The sequence below is a fragment of the Camarhynchus parvulus genome, chromosome 1, assembly GCF_901933205.1.
Source record: "Camarhynchus parvulus chromosome 1, STF_HiC, whole genome shotgun sequence".
In the NCBI taxonomy this organism is placed as follows: Eukaryota; Metazoa; Chordata; class Aves; order Passeriformes; family Thraupidae; genus Camarhynchus; species Camarhynchus parvulus.
The window spans coordinates 21731592-21747743 of NC_044571.1; the positions used below are offsets into that span (position 1 = coordinate 21731592).

The 16152-nt window shown below is 34.7% G+C and overlaps 1 protein-coding gene across 1 annotated transcript in view; it reads right to left on the reverse strand.

The window, feature by feature from the left end:
• Positions 1-16152, reverse strand: part of STS (steroid sulfatase) — a 110732-nt gene that overhangs the window by 21622 nt on the left and 72958 nt on the right. The window contains 2 exon segments of the mRNA XM_030949912.1: positions 9769-9890; positions 12438-12597. Coding sequence (XP_030805772.1) covers positions 9769-9890; positions 12438-12597 — 282 coding nt within the window.

Below are 16152 nucleotides of genomic sequence, written 5' to 3' on the forward strand. Positions count from 1 at the left end.
TTTTGAAAAATTCAAATGTCATAATCCAAATATTCCAAGTATCATAATTCATTTTTAAACATATTTAATTTTATTGTAATCCCTATTTAAGGTCACATAATGTATTTGCTGACACTAAAGAATGCATCAGATTACTAATATTTTCCTAACTCAAAGCTCATGCCTTCACAGCATACATAAAAATAGTCCTCACTGATGAAACTGATTTTGTCTAGAAAAAATGATAAGTTTTATTTAATCTCTGGATTTCTTGTAAGTTGCTTTTTGAAAAGTGACCTGAATGTTCAAGAGCTCCAGTTGTTTCTGAATCATAAAGGTATGTATTCTTAGAGCCTCTGGCTACAGCTGAAAATTGGTTTTAGTAACAATTACATTGTTTCTCAGAGTAAAAAAATCATTGTCAACTAAAAATATTACAAGCAATCCACCATTCAGTATTATAGAGCTGTCATCCTCTATGGGTGTCAGTCAAAATCTTAAACTTTTATATAATATTTATGAATCATAATTATGTTTGAGTATTAGGCTTTGAGAAATCAGATACTAAAGCTATGACCTCATATAGAGCATCTGATGCAGATATATATACTAATAAAATAATTGTTTTAGCTTCTAATTTAGATATGCTGCATAAAACAGAGAGAGATATCCTACAGCACAGCAAACTCCATTTTTATATCAATGCTTTAAAACCCACTGTCTACCTACAGTAGATAGGAATTGAATTTTTCCATAAAACAACAATGTCTCAGACAGAAAGTTAACAGCTGATCAAAAGCAAACAGCAATGTAGTTGCAACAAAATCCCATTTGCTAGACTGGGATAATTTGAGAGAAGAAGAAGTAGAGAAAGTGCATGAAAGTGCCTCCATGACCAGCTCTGGGATAAAGTGGACTTAGACCCTGATGGAACTAAAGGATTTGCAGTTCTAAGGCACCATGGTCATGAAGAACTAATGAATCCTAATTTAATGTTTCCCAGAGCATCCTAGAATGCTCTAAAATTGCATTCAAAAGAAATTACAGAGTTTTGAGACAACATTGTCAGAGAATAAGTAATTTTTTCACTCAGGTAGATTTATTTACTCACACTTTCTTATCTAATATTTCAGTCTTATACTTTAATACTGCTAAAGTCAAAATCTTCATTAAATCATTTATACTTTGTTATTACCTCTCTCTAATTATCTCGATGTTTATGTATCATGGTACTGTTTTAGCAGCTTCACCAAGTGATTAATTAACAATGTTGGCTTTTGGAAGATAATAAAGTATTTGGAGCTTGGCATTGGATAGGAATGGGAGGGGAACTTTGTTAAAAAACCCACCAACCAACCAACCAACCAACCAACCAACCAACAACAACAACAAAACAAAAAACAAACAAACAAAAAACCAAACTCATGTGAGTCAACTAAAACTGGAAAGAGATAGTAGAGAATTCAAAGTGGAATTATCAACAACACAATAATCAAGACATTGGTTTTGAGTCCACATAATAAAGCTTTGTGGCTCAGTAGTTTTGCTGTCAAGGACAGGAAATAATGCTAAGGTAACTATAAGCTTTTAGGACTGAGATTCAGTCTCTATTTGTCACCAAACAGGACCATACAGAAAGATAAGACTTTCAGGCTGAATAACTGCCTGTAAATATCCTATGGCATTGAAGAGAGCCCAGATAATATAATTTAGTTAATCTTGAAGACTCTATGGAGTCTTGAAGACTCTACTCACTGAGCAAGTGTAATGATTGAGTATCTTGCTTCTGTGATATAATACCATTTAAAAATTAATGTTCAACAGACAGGTAACAGGTTGTACATGAAAAATTAGCACACACTTGGTAATGACAAAATTATCTTAATGATGACTAATATTTCTTAATGCTAAAAGGGTCACCCTTTCTTTATTGCATTAGTGCTAATTCTAAGTACTAAATTTTCATTATCTTTATTGAAGTTTTATAGTCTTGTTGACTTTTAATGTTGTGAGTGAGCCATGATTTCTAACTTCCTCCTTGTACTGGGAATGCTAGAAACCTATTTTGCTTTAAAATGTCAGTCTTGAAGAGGACTGAGTAATTGAGTCTCAGAAATGTTCACCTTAGAGTCCTACAACCACGAGACCATAACATTCTCCTGAATACGAGTGAACTGCATCTGAAGAATTATTTTCAATAAATTTAGGGTTAAAACTTTGAATAAATGTGAAAAATGTCATGATGTGCAGGAGCCTATTCTACACTATTTCACCTAATTTGCTTTTCTATTAGGAGGTCATTGAAAGAGCTATGATAAAAAACTACAAGTGAAATGTAGTCTCTTTCAGTGTCAAAAAGCATTCATACAAATCCACAAAATTTCTGTACTAACGATGACACAACAAGTAACAAGTTACAGAAATCTGTTCAGTGTTTTGCTGTAGGTTTTTTCCACCTTACTTTTAGTTTTAAGAAAATATAAATGCCTTAGGAAAAGATACTTGAAAAATTCAATGTGTTACATACCCTCTGATATTTTGAGACCACATAAAATGGGCTGAAAGCAACAAAAAGACCACTCCTTGTACTGAGATGTGAGCTTTTCTCAGGCTGATAACAGTTTCACTGATTACTGAGTAATTCTGCTTGTGTTTTCTGTCCAAAGTACTGAGCAGAACTTAAATTTAGAAGCAATTACATGGTACAGAGTGCACATCATCCACAGATTGCACACTGACCTCCACCATAGTATTGCCCAAGTGCACCTAGCCTGCAAACATTCACTGTTTTCTTCTACGTTTATTCCTTCTGCCTTTCATGGCAGGGTCTTCTTATGCCATACTGAGAAGTCACCTCACTATTGACAGTCAAGTTTCCAGGGAATTTCTCTAATAAACATACGGTTTGTTTTATTTTCTAGGAGTAATAATATGAGGTTAGAGGCTGTGGCGCACAGAATACTCCACATGGGTTGTGCATGCATTAACTACTTCCCTTGAAGAACATTGCCTAAGACAATATATGCCATTTGAATCCGACTTTAAAATTAGGATGAATCAGCGCTATGTTCTGAATGTAACATGCAAAATGCTGCAGGCTCAAATCCAACATTGAGCTAAAGATATTTTTGGAAGTGTAATGCTCCAGATACTGTTAAAGACTCACTTTTAATGTTGCTTGGAATGCTGAAATTAATTTTTGAAAGTTGCAGAACATTTTTACCTAGTCTTTTATGTGGTTGTTGTTTTCACTACTGCTAAATTTATAAATAAATAAAAATATATCAGACAGTTGCTCTAACTCAGATAACTTCTTGTATTTAAGTGTTAGCTGTGGAGTATGCAGAAAAAATCCGTTAAAATTTATCTTTTGTACACATCACAAACGCATGACAAAATATCTGACAGCAAACCATTAAAGCCGAGGTTTAAATAGCACTGAATCATCTACTTTAAATGCCTTTGCCATTATATGATCACTGAAACCTGTCAACCTCTTTTAGTGTTCACTAAAAACATTACTAATTTAGGTCAAGATATTTTGAATTCAATAGACCAGTATGTTACAGTTTCTATTTTTATATGAAGAAAAAGCATTCTGATATGATCACTGAATGTCTGTGTGTATAATGCCACTGTCAAGGGACATTTACCATGGTCCTTCACTGGAGGAACAGCCCTCTAAGACAAAAATGTCCCTGAATCAATTTTACTACAATTAAAGAAAAAGTCTATTCTTTCTAGGTGAAAATCTAGAATTTTTGTGACAATAGGAAAGTTTTACTCCTTTAAATGTTTATTCTTTCTATTTTATCCTGTCTCATGTTATCTTCTGAGAAAAGATACAAGATTGGTGTGATAAAAGACTGGATAAAAAAAAGATGTTTCTTTGCAAGGAAACAAAATGTTTCCTTGACAGCAGTGGAAGTCACATGGTAGTATCTCTCCTTGAAGATGTTGTGCAAAAGAAGAAATTTCTGGATCAAGCTTCTATTAAGTATTCCTTCCTTTGTACTATTAAGCAATGCAAGCAACTGTAACTGTTGGCATTCTCAGGGTCAATGCGAGCCTTTACTAATCTGTAACAACATCTTCTAAGTCATTCGTTCCCCACAGAGAAGGCAAATAAACCATAAATGGAAAAAGCTCCTCAGGGAAGCAAGCAAAAAGAATAGGAAGAAGTAAGGCAAGGGCGTGGGTTCTGCCAATGGGTCCTCTGTGTATGACAAGCACATCCCACATCTCACAAATGAAGCTGCTGTAGCATTTGTTCACACTATGGTAAAGAACACACTGAAAATTTTCCTCTGTTATTACTAAGAAAGTAATAAAAAAGAAGCTTACGAGGCTTTAGAGAATGCATGATTTGAAATTTCTTGTTTATATTCAGAAAGTGGAAGCAATATTAAGACAGATCTTTAAAATATCAAGTACTTAGGAAAAACTCTAATACTTTCCAATTCAGAGCAAAGAGAAGTGTTCATTTACTTTGTGGATGTCTGCATAATTATATTTCTTAGCTGCACTACGAGGACCAAACAAGGAAGGACAGGCATTTTCAAGTGTTTTTGCACCACATAACACTAAAATTTTCCTTATATACACACTAATGCTAGACTGTGGTTATACACATTATATACACACTGTTTGCTAGAGACAACCACTAGATTCACCTACCCTCACACTGAGAACCTGACTGCAAAAAAACCCCCAAACATTTCAAGCTGGTTCCAGAGCTTTTTAGAAGTTTTCCAGTTTCTGTTACTTGTCTAAACTCCAACTCCTGTGTTTTTCCTCACAGTATAATATTGTGCTCACAAGCCAGTGTTTTAAGCATATTAATTCATTTTACAGTTTTTAACTATTAACACTGAATGTGATGTTACAAAAAATCAAGCTAAGAATGGCACTATAAATAATTTAAGCCCCCTTAATTTATAAGGTAACCCTTACTACCCTTTATGGCATGAATAACATTGGGCTTTTGAGAGGCAAGGAAAAGTAGAAGGTATTCCTCATGCCTAATTTCTTCAAAACCAGGTCCATTTTAACTCAATTTCACAAGAAAGGTTGTACTTTTCCAAACCAGAAGTTGTTACAAAATGACCCTTCTGAGAAGATTTTTTATGTTTTGTTCTCTATTATGACTCCAATGTTTTTAGTTAAACTAAATCTGGAGGAACCTCTTAAAAAACCCAAAACACTATTCTGTTAAATTTATCCTATATATTCAGTCTGAAAACTGCAAACCAAAATATTTCTCTCTCATTTACTTTTTTATTTGTTTTTCACATTCAATTTTTACAGCTGAAAATGTAGAAAAATTAATGACTAGGAAGCGCCTATAACTCCTAGCCATAAAACAAAATATGTCATGAAATACTGTTGGATGCTGGAGAATATTGCAACAGCCAGGAATCAGAATAGCTTTGAATTCTGTGATACTACAGAGAGAATCCCTCACTGGTGAATTTGACTGAAATAATTTCAGAAATTGAGGTAGTTCACAACATTCAAGAAAGTCAATATAAACACTAATTGAAATGTATCTTATTTGTTAATTGAATCAAAGTGGGAAATTTCTATATAAAGCTTTTCAGTGAATTTCTACTGTCTTTTAAAGTCATTGTATTTGCACAATAAGGTAGTTTGGCATTGCAGTGTAGTCTGCTTCAATTGAACTTCCCATAGAAAATCTTCTTGTCTTTTGTTTACTGAATGACATATTCCACTGAAGAGCTTTCCATTTTGAAACAGAAAAAGTGAAGTGCTGCTAGTAAAGTCACTCTAGCATTCATCAGAAACATTATTATATTTTTATCAGTAGTAGGAAAATACTGTGAAGATCATTATTTCTTTATAATGCAGACTGCATTGCATTATATTTCTCAATATTTATTACACAGCATTACAATATATTTTCTCCTTATCAAATCAAAATTTTGCATACAAGCAGCGCAACCTGAAAGATGAAGTTTCATTCAGCTATAGATTTGCTGTGTATCTGATTAATCCTCTCCTTATAATTAAGTTGTCATAGCAATGCATTTTTAGTAGTACTGATTCATATGCCAGTAATATTCTGGAGACAGTGCTCTTGGTAGTTTTTTAGTACTCAGTTATGCTAAATTATAAAGTTAGCAAATACAAAAGTACTGGTCAACTTGCTCAAGCAGAAGAACATGTGATCAGACTTAAAACAGGCCAAAGTATCATCTGGCATACATCACAGAAAGCAACACAAAATTTTGGGTGGCTCAGGTCAAGAAAGTTAAGGCAGATCCTACATCTGTTTTATTTTCAATAAAAATGCTTAATGGTTAAAAAAAAAATACTCAATGATTAAAAAAACCAAGGTGATTACACCCTACTAGGAAGACAGAAAATGTAGTGGTTTTTTTTTCTAAAGGTGTTGCTTTCATATATTGGTACTTCTGTGGTATACCAGGCACCTGTGCAGAAAAAGTATTGATAATGGGAAATCACTTTACTTTTTTACATGTCTTTCTCTCTGTATTTTTGACAAATACATTAAATTACAAATATTTATAAGCTTTCAAAATAACAGGAAATCATCCTTCAAGGACTAGGACTAAATATCTTGGCTGCTTCCAAGGTAATTACAGCAAGTTGAACTCAATGATCCTTCCATTGAGTGGAAGGATGTGGGTCCCTTCCAACTCAGCTTATTCTGTAACTCGGTGATTCTGTGAAGTATCAGCATGCACAAGTATGTGAGAGCAAAAAAATTGCTTGATTTTTCATTCATTTTTTAAAATTCAGAATGTGAAGAATTATGTGCATTATTTTCTAGCATGAGGTAAAATGTGAGTCAAAGTGACATGAAGAAAAAATGTTAGCTTATTTCTGTGGCTAAGAAAGAAAAAGAAAAGAGAAAAAACCCAAGAGATTATTTTCCTCATGACTCTCTAGAAAGCACAAGGTTTAAATTCTGCAGACTTTTTTGAGATCATTGCATAGAACACATCCTCTAAAAGCTCCTTCAAAGGACTGATCAAGGGGAAAGTACATTGTGAATGCAATAACTGACCTGACTAATATAACTTAATGAAGATGTGTATTGATTTGGTTATGAAGAACTCTTAGCCTCTAAATGTATAAATGCAAAATGGTAATTGTTCACTCTGAAGTTTCTGACCTTCCTTGAATGATGTGAGAAACCTGCCTGCTTAACTCAGACTAGAATCTTGCAAGCAAGTGAAAGATGTGCAACTACCAAAAATTTAACATACATTACATTTGCCTGTTTCATATATATATGTAAGAGTCAAAAATTAAACCAAAAAAAAGGGGTTCTGGACTGAAGCACAGTGAAAATCTAATAGTGACAAAGATGGAGTTACTAAGGGAAGTGTGGGGTGATGGAGTTAAAAAGGGACCAAATAGTTAAGCAGAATTTAGCTGAGGATTTCCTGAGGATCAAAGCTAATACTACACTTTGGGCATCTAGAAAAAATAGTGGAATAAGCATGCTGTCACTAATAAGCAAATTGAGACTTCCCAGAAAATAAATATAGTAAGAAATCTCATGATAGATGCATTAATAAGTGCATACACACAGTATATGTACCGTTACCTTGTACCTTAATCAATAAACACATACATCACATTTTCCTTACCTGTTGTAAGCTTTCTCTTCTAAGCTGTTGTTGCTTTATTCTTCAAAAAGTGCATCTTTGAAATTAATATAAATTACATGTTTAATGAAGGAATGAGCAGTCTAGTTGGACATTTGGGTTAGGGCCCATTACCAGAGAAGTGCAGAAGGTGCTGAAGGGTGTGAAGGCCTCACAGAGAACTGGTACATAAGACAATAGAGAGGAATACCTGGGTCTTTTCTATTCTCAGTACAATGTAAGCTGACAAGGCAGAATATCAAAAGACCTTTGTGCTTGTTTTGTGTGGAATAGAGCCAATTTACTTCACAGTAGCTAATATGGGGCTGTGTTTCGCATTTGTGCTGAAGACAGTGTTGATAACAGGGATGTTTTATTTATTACTGAGCAGACAAGGCTCTTCTGCCTCTCCCCCCACCCCACCAGTGAGCAGGCTGGGAGTGCACAAGGAGCACTTGGTGGGAGCACTGCTGGGACAGCTGACCCCAACTGACCCAAGGCATATCCAAGACCAAATGACATCATGTTCAGCACAGAAAGCTGCAGAAATAAGAAGGAGGGGAGGATATTCAGGGATGATATTTGTTTTCCCAAATCACCACTATGTGTGATGGAGCCCAGCTTTCCTGAAGATGGTTGAACACCTGCCTGGTAATGGGAAATAATAAATGAATTCCTTGTTTTGCTTAGCTGACAAGTGTGGCTTTTGCCTTATCTGTTAAAATGTCTTTATCTCAGCTAATGAGTCTTCTCACTTCTACCCTTCCAGTTCTCTTCCCCATTACAGAAAGAGACACAGAATGGCTCTGTCAGTCTTAGTTGCTGTCTGGAACTAAACCACAACAACCTTCTGTACAAAAGCCGGTCCATGGTTATGAAAATGTTATCACCAGGTTCTGAGTGGGCTTTATCATTTGAATGCCTTGGAGAAAGGATGAATCACACTCTACATTGCTGTTGCTCATCAAGTAAATGCAGTAGACTAGTCCCCCACTGTTGCTCACATTCATTTCCCATCACATTCCCCTTCAGAGAATAATAAAGATGACCCTTTCCTCAGACAAGGGTTATATCATCTTGCAAAGGTGTACGAGAAAAACAGCTTCTCTGCCCACTTCTCTCATGATGAAGAATAACTTCATCCAACAGCAGATACAAAATGGTTCTAGATCTGATTGCTTGGTTCTTCCTTATGATTATTTATCAAATGCAAGACATAGAGACACGGTAATGGTAAATAAATATTATATGTAATATTTCCTTTTTCGTAGTTTAAAGTCCAAGACAGGTAGAGAGTCAGCCTACAGATGACCAAGAAGGCAGAGTTTCCAAATACTTTAAGTTTGCATATTAACTATTAAACAAGTCCTTTCACACAACACTTAAACAAAAAAAATAATTAAAAAAAATTCTAAGCCAAAGCTTGTTTCGGATCATTATTTTGAAGCTGTAACACAAGTCATCACTTTCAATGTCAACTAAGATGGGACAAAATGTGTGTTTAACTTCATTCAGCACAGAGATTTTTACAGAAAGGGATATATGCCTTGGTTAATGTGGAAGGTGCTACTAGAAACAGTGAGCTGTTAGTTAAAAAGAGCAAATCAGTGAGAAATGCTTTTTTCCTTGGCCTACAAAATAGAATTATGTCATTCATAAAAAGCATGAAAAGGGACTCTATAATACTATATTCATTTATTGGATAATTATAGCTTTGACTTGGGGATTCCTCTACATTTTGTTATCTGACTAACAAAAATGGCCAGGCAGACATCATACTTTTGCTGTTATTCAGCAAACCATCCTATTACCTGTGCATTTTTAGGACAATGTAAGAGTCAACCTTAACTACTTCATTCTGTTGCACAGACTCTCTCTCATGAAGATTTTAAAAAATAGGACATTTTCAGATACCATAGATCTCAGTATTGCATTCATATTCAACATTAATACATAACAACAAAATAATGTCAAACAGTAAAATGGTGAATAGGAATGTAACAGCAAAGACAAAAGCGAAAGAGATGGAAAAAGGATAGATATTTTAAACAACTTTTTTGTTACTATAGCCTAAGGCTTCCTCCTGGTTCTTTTCAAGCTGCAATAAAAATTATATTAAATATTTAAAATGTGAACAGGCAAGTTTACTTACTGTTTCCTGGATGCCAGCGTACTGCATTTAAATATGCATTGCAGTAATGGAAGAGAAATTCATGCTTAGATTGAGTAACTTCTCCTTGAAGTAAAGGCAGCAGATCATTTCCATCAATAATCCTGAGTAAGAAAGCATTTCAAAATCAGAAAAATAACTCAAACCTCACTTTCCTAGAAGATATGATAATTCTGCTCATCCGCTGCTTAAAAAAACCCCAAATCTGAATGGCCACCTCCAACTGATCAATTTGGAGAAAAACCTTCAGGCGCTCTTCCCTTTGATGTTTACATTACCTAAGGAAACAATTTTACATTTTGCCATTATGAATAGTTCCCTCAACTCTTTTTTTTTCACTTCTGAGAAAGTGAACAGACATAAGTGAATAAATTGCCACAACACAGTCCTTCACATTCAAGTTTTTGGGAGTAGTCTGGCTGAAGTAACCTTAAAACCAGAGAAAATATGTTGTTCTGTGCTAGCATCCCCAGAAGTAGTGGTAATATCTCTGTTCAGTATATTATGTATGCCAGAATTTAAGACAGAAGTGGTAATTTCAAATTTGAAAATTAACTGTTTAAAAATGCATTTATTAACTACACACACACACACACACATACACATAGATATATATAAATTCTCTAAATGCTGCTGGACAATTTGATCATGCTTTGAAGGAGTCAGTCAATTTACATAAAAACTGAGTTATAAAATAAGCAAGACTTTTAGCTGTTTCCCTATATTAAACCTTTGAATTGCTGACATCAGCTGGGGAGAAATCATAGTCTGCATTTTTGACCTTGTATGAATTACAAATTTTTCAATAAGCCTTATCGGAAATTACTTTTTGCTGATATAAAAATCAGCAAGTAATTCCTTCTCAAGCATTTTGAGCTACATCCCATAAAATTGTTTTGAAACTTATAAAAGTTTTAAAAGGTCCATGTTGATTTTCATTACCTTTATATACATGATCATTTTATTACCATTACATAAAACATTTTTCACGTTGGTGTAACTACTACAAGACAGGTACTAAGTTTACTTTTTTAAGTTGCATGTGATGATTGAATTCTTGCCAGCAATTGTATGCAACAAAGCCATTCAGAGTAGCACTTTTCTGAAACGATGGGCAGGAAAACTTCCTGGAATTTTGAAAGCTATCTTGTCTGATAACTGCTGTCTGGGTGAATCTCTGCCTGTGGGGGTCTGTTAAAAGGCATGTTCTCTTGCCTGAGTAACAGGCTCATCTTGCAAGCTTGCTTATTAACAGATGTCTATTGAACACTTTCTGTTCTAGACCCTGCTGATGGGGAAAAAGGCATCTCCAGAAAAATGTCTCCAGTACTTTAGCATTGCTTCAGCTGCTGGATTCAGAGGAATATATGAGACTTTTCTTTCCAATTACTAATTTCTCTTCTTTAACTAGAAGCATCTCTTCCATTCCTTTTCAACCTGCTTTCTCACAGTGACAGAGTATTAATTATATTACCTTCTCTTATTTCTCAGGAAGAATTCAGTGGAGCTGTAAGAGCCCAGCTGCTGGAACAAAAATACTTCAAGCTATTCTATGACCTAAGATGAAACAGTACTTATGGCATCAGTCTAGCACAGAAGAATCACAGCGGAACAACCTACAAGCGGAAGCTACACAACTATATTAGAATTTCTATAAAGCGGATCAAAGAAAACATCAGTACTTAGTATTCACTCAAGCAATATGGAAACAAAATGCAATAGATCTGCCACATAAAGAACAAACAGAACTTCTGAGGTTCAACAGAATTACTGCTTGTAGAGCATCTCTCAGGACCAACCTGACTAATTTTTAATGTCTTAGACTTGTCCTGCCCTGCCATTTCCTTCAAACACTCAATGAATAATCATTAGCAGAGTGACTCTGCTCACCAGTGGGCTTCCCCATGTGGATTCTTGATGCTTTGTGCTCAAAAGCTGTTTGTGAGTCATCAATGTGTTCAAAGCATATGCATATCAACAGGGTTCTCCACTCACTGGATTTGGAGAGCAACAGCATTTAGGCAGAGGCACCTTACCACTGAGACTGTATCTCACAAACAAACTAAAGCCTGAGGATGTAGTAGTGTCAGGAAGGCATCTTATGAATTGTGGAAGTCCAGTGGCTTTTCTTATCAGGCTGCAAAACCCTGTATGGGATTATTTTGACTACTAGGTACAGAGAAAAAAAAACAAACAAACAAAACAAAAACCCCAAACAAAACGGTGAGAAAAACGTAGCTGGCATTTTGATGTGTTTTGTGATATTAAGCAGGTCACAACTAAGTGCATGAAGTTTAAAGTAATTTACACTTAAAGTTTCTTTTTCCACCAAATTCACTCATGCAGAACAGAACCTTTTTTGATACATTCATTTTTGCTTTTAGTAAGTAATTCCAAGTTTGATTTGACAGTACATTGATCTGATGGTATTCTGTTATCTTTTTGGTGCTTATTCTGTGAGTTAAGCTGCATTTACATAGAACATTTCTGTAAAATATATCAGTCTGCCAATATGAAAAGACACAACATGATATTGCAAGTAGAAAACCTAGTTTCTTATTCACATTCTCACCTTTATCTTAATAGATATCACCAGAATGAATAAAACACTCATGACACTTTCTCTAAACAGAGATGACTACAGAACATACCTGTCAGAGGGTAGCTGTGCATCTGCAAGTTTAACTATGGTAGAAAATATATCCATGTTACTCGTTGGCTCATCAATATAGGCACCAGCCTGTACCATGCCAGGCCAACGGAGAAGACCTGGCACACGAATGCCTCCTTCCCAGTTCGTTGATTTTCCACCTGAAAAATTTTAGTTTTGTTTGCTGAGAAATCAATTTCTTCTTTGATAATGCCACCCCATTAGATTCATTTTCCAAACATTAAACATTCTGTCTAGCTAGAATTTTTCCATTAGACAAATTTGTCCTATTCTTAATTTTCTCAATTTTCAACCTTCTGTAGTACTTTCTGTCTGTAAATTTACTAATATGTATTAGACAGAGCTTATAAAGTGCATTTAAATTGCACCAAAAAAAGTAGAGATTAAAGAGCATTTCACTGGAATCTTCATATAGGCCTAGATTGTGTAGCCTATAGATATGTGAACCTATAACCAAAAAACAGGAATCCAAAAATAAAAAAAAGAGCTCTACTTAGATGTCTGAGGTATGAATTCAGAGAAGGTACAAGACTTTTTATTAAAAATGTTGCTTAATGACTTTATATAGAAGAAAGTACTAATTTAAGTGTGTTACTGAATTCTCCACTTCAATGCATTATAAAGAAATTCACTTCAGTGATGGTAACTTTCAGGATGCTGTAAAAAACTTCTTGTGTTCTAAACCAACATAGTTGCTTCAAATGCACTATCAACCGATTGCATTCAACAGTGACTTGCAGTCATTTACTGTTTCTACAAGATCCATCACTGCTGAGTCCTCCCAACACCTTTCACAGAAGGGCAATGGGTTTATTCTCTAACAGCATGTTCACCATTACTGAATAAATAATTGACCTGGCTCTGTATGAAGAGGAATCACAAATGCTATTACCAATGTCCTGCACAGTTGTGACTATGCAGAACACTTCAGGGTGACCTTTGAAATTAATATATCACTTGAAAAAGAAACTTCTGTTAAGCAGATGGGTTTTGGATATGGTTAAACACAGTCAGGGCCATTTGGAAATAAATTGAGATTTTATACAATTAAAATGTCTGGAAAAACAGAAAGGTATTGGTTGGACTTCTGCCATTAAATGAACCAAATAGCAATTTATGGTTCAGGTCAACTACTACAGGACTATTTTTTTCCTGTATCTCCCTTTTTCAAGTTAAAAAACAAAACAAAACAAACAAACAAAAAGAAAAAAACAAAAAAAAAACCCAAACAAAACAAACAACAACAACAAAAATTATTACAACAAATTATTTCAAAAGTTCTGCTTCCCCAGCATCTTAAACACCCAAAAGACCTCATAGATGTCAATACCTTTGGTATTGACCCCAGACCTTGTTATACATGCTGTCAATTTTATTGACTTCTCAATGGTCTTTTCCATTTCATCAAAGGGGGTTCAGAATCTACCTGTTTTTTACAGGATTTTCACTGTTTGTAAAGGTAAGTAGTAACTTCAAGACAGACAACTCTTTTTTGCATAAATTTAACCTTTTCTTGTAACTGAACGACCATGATTCCTTGTTATACCAGATTTTTGCTTAATTTTTTTCACAGGCTTTATCAGAACTCATAATATTGAATAGTCAGGGACACATCTAGTCTGAAATCAGAAAAGTTATGACTTTTTAATATTCAGCCTTATGTCGAGCAACAATATTGGCTTAAGTTTTTTTTTTAAATGGTGTCAAGATCAGATCTCTACTGGATTGTCTGTCTTCTAGAACACTCTTAAAAGTTTACTGTCATGCTGACTTAAATGTAATTCCATCCTCATGATGAAGTGGGTGGCTACCTACTCAAGAATGAGATGCATGTCCTATTTTTGTTTACATTCTATTAAAATATTATTTTCAAAACACAACTCTAAAGAAAATGTAGATTTAAGTCAAAAAGTGTTATTTGGTGGGACATAGAACACCTGTCAGCCAAAGAAAGCATTCACCCAAAAGTATGCTGATCAGTTGTTCATGTTGTTGGATCAAGATCAGTATAGATGTCAATATCTTGTGTCTATCTTCTGTAGAAAAGATGACTCTACCCCTGTACAACAGCCATTATGCTTTTCAAAGTTTGGTGGGAATTAGGTGTTCACAGCAGGAAAAATTAATAACCTGACTGAGCTATGGTGCATAGAAAATCCTGCTGAGTGGGAGTTGGTTAATCCAAAGAAAACAAGCATAAGGCCATAAAATTACAGATATGCTCAAATGAACATACTTTTAGTGAACAGATACACCAGGGAGATGATTTAGTTCATGAGCCAGATCCTAATTCTGTGTATACATGACAGCAGCTTTACGGCTGAAGGCTACCAACAGACAGACAACACTAAGAGTTGATCTATACTTTATCTATACTTTAGCTTTAGTTATGATTCTCCTTTTATTTCTGTATGCCTGTCTGAACCAAGTAAGAGATTAGATGGATGTTTAAATAAAGACTTGCTATACTAGACTGGATGTTTAAATAAAGTCTTGTTACACTGTTGTCTCAGTATACTCTGAAGACAGAGGAATTTCAAAGTGGTAAATCTGATTCTCACACATGTTGCAATTCTTAAAACTTAGATATTGGGTCACTTTCACAGCTCTTTGGTTCACAGTACAATTTTCTTGAATCAGCAGAAAAGAACAGAAAAATTGCACATTACCCAAGAACAAAGGAACACTACACAAACTCCGATGCCCTGCTGTAAGGTAGAAAAAGCAAAATGGATTCCACAGCAGGGCTTTCTCCTTACTTACATCTATGCAGAAGTGACTGCTGTTTTCCTTTCAAAACGCTAATTGGAGCATAATTTTTTTTTACATCTCTGGAGACTGGGAATAACAAGGAATCAGAGCAGGAATTATAGGTCATTGCAGAAGGCTGTCTTCTATTATCTCTGCTTACATGGTGTTCATTTTTATTAGAATTGTGCTTAGTGACTGCAGGTACTTAATGCCATTACACGATTACAAATCCCTGGACATTTATCATCTTTAAAACTCTAGCTGTTAAACTTTGTTCAAGATATCTGCATTCTTTTTCCCTTAAAAAAAAATCAAGGTTTTACTACTGATGCTTGAAACACAGAAACATCTAAATGGCTAATAAAATAAAAATTTTAAAAATCCAGAAAATATCATTATTTTGAAACCAAATCTCTTGATATTTATTTAAGGACACGGCTCATTAGTTTTGTGTTCTGCTCAGACTTGACAACATTGAAACAGAGAAAAGACCAAAACCTAGTAGCCTGTATGCCTTGCAAAATCTAGACAACTTACCTTTTTGCTATTTTTGTTCTCTTAAAGTCTTTCAAAAATGTTTTTAAAACAGCACAGAACACACGAGGCTGTATTTTCCTGCTTAGCCATCTACACTTTCTGAGTAGTTGCACCTTTCAGTGTTACATTGAACAATAGCCTACATTCACCTTTCTTGAAAAATCTGAAGGAGCAGGCAAAATACAGACATAACTCTCTGCAGTCATCCACAATATGATGTCAAATTTCCATTTTAACCTCATTTCAAATCTTAGCTAAAAGAATATATCTTTTTTTTTTTTCCCCTCTGGTTTAAATTGACTGCTATTACCTAACTCTGGCAATAGAGCTTTTACAAAGGATGATATATAAAGAGGAACTCTGCAGTAAATCACCATTAACATTATAGATGATGAATGATGAAAATT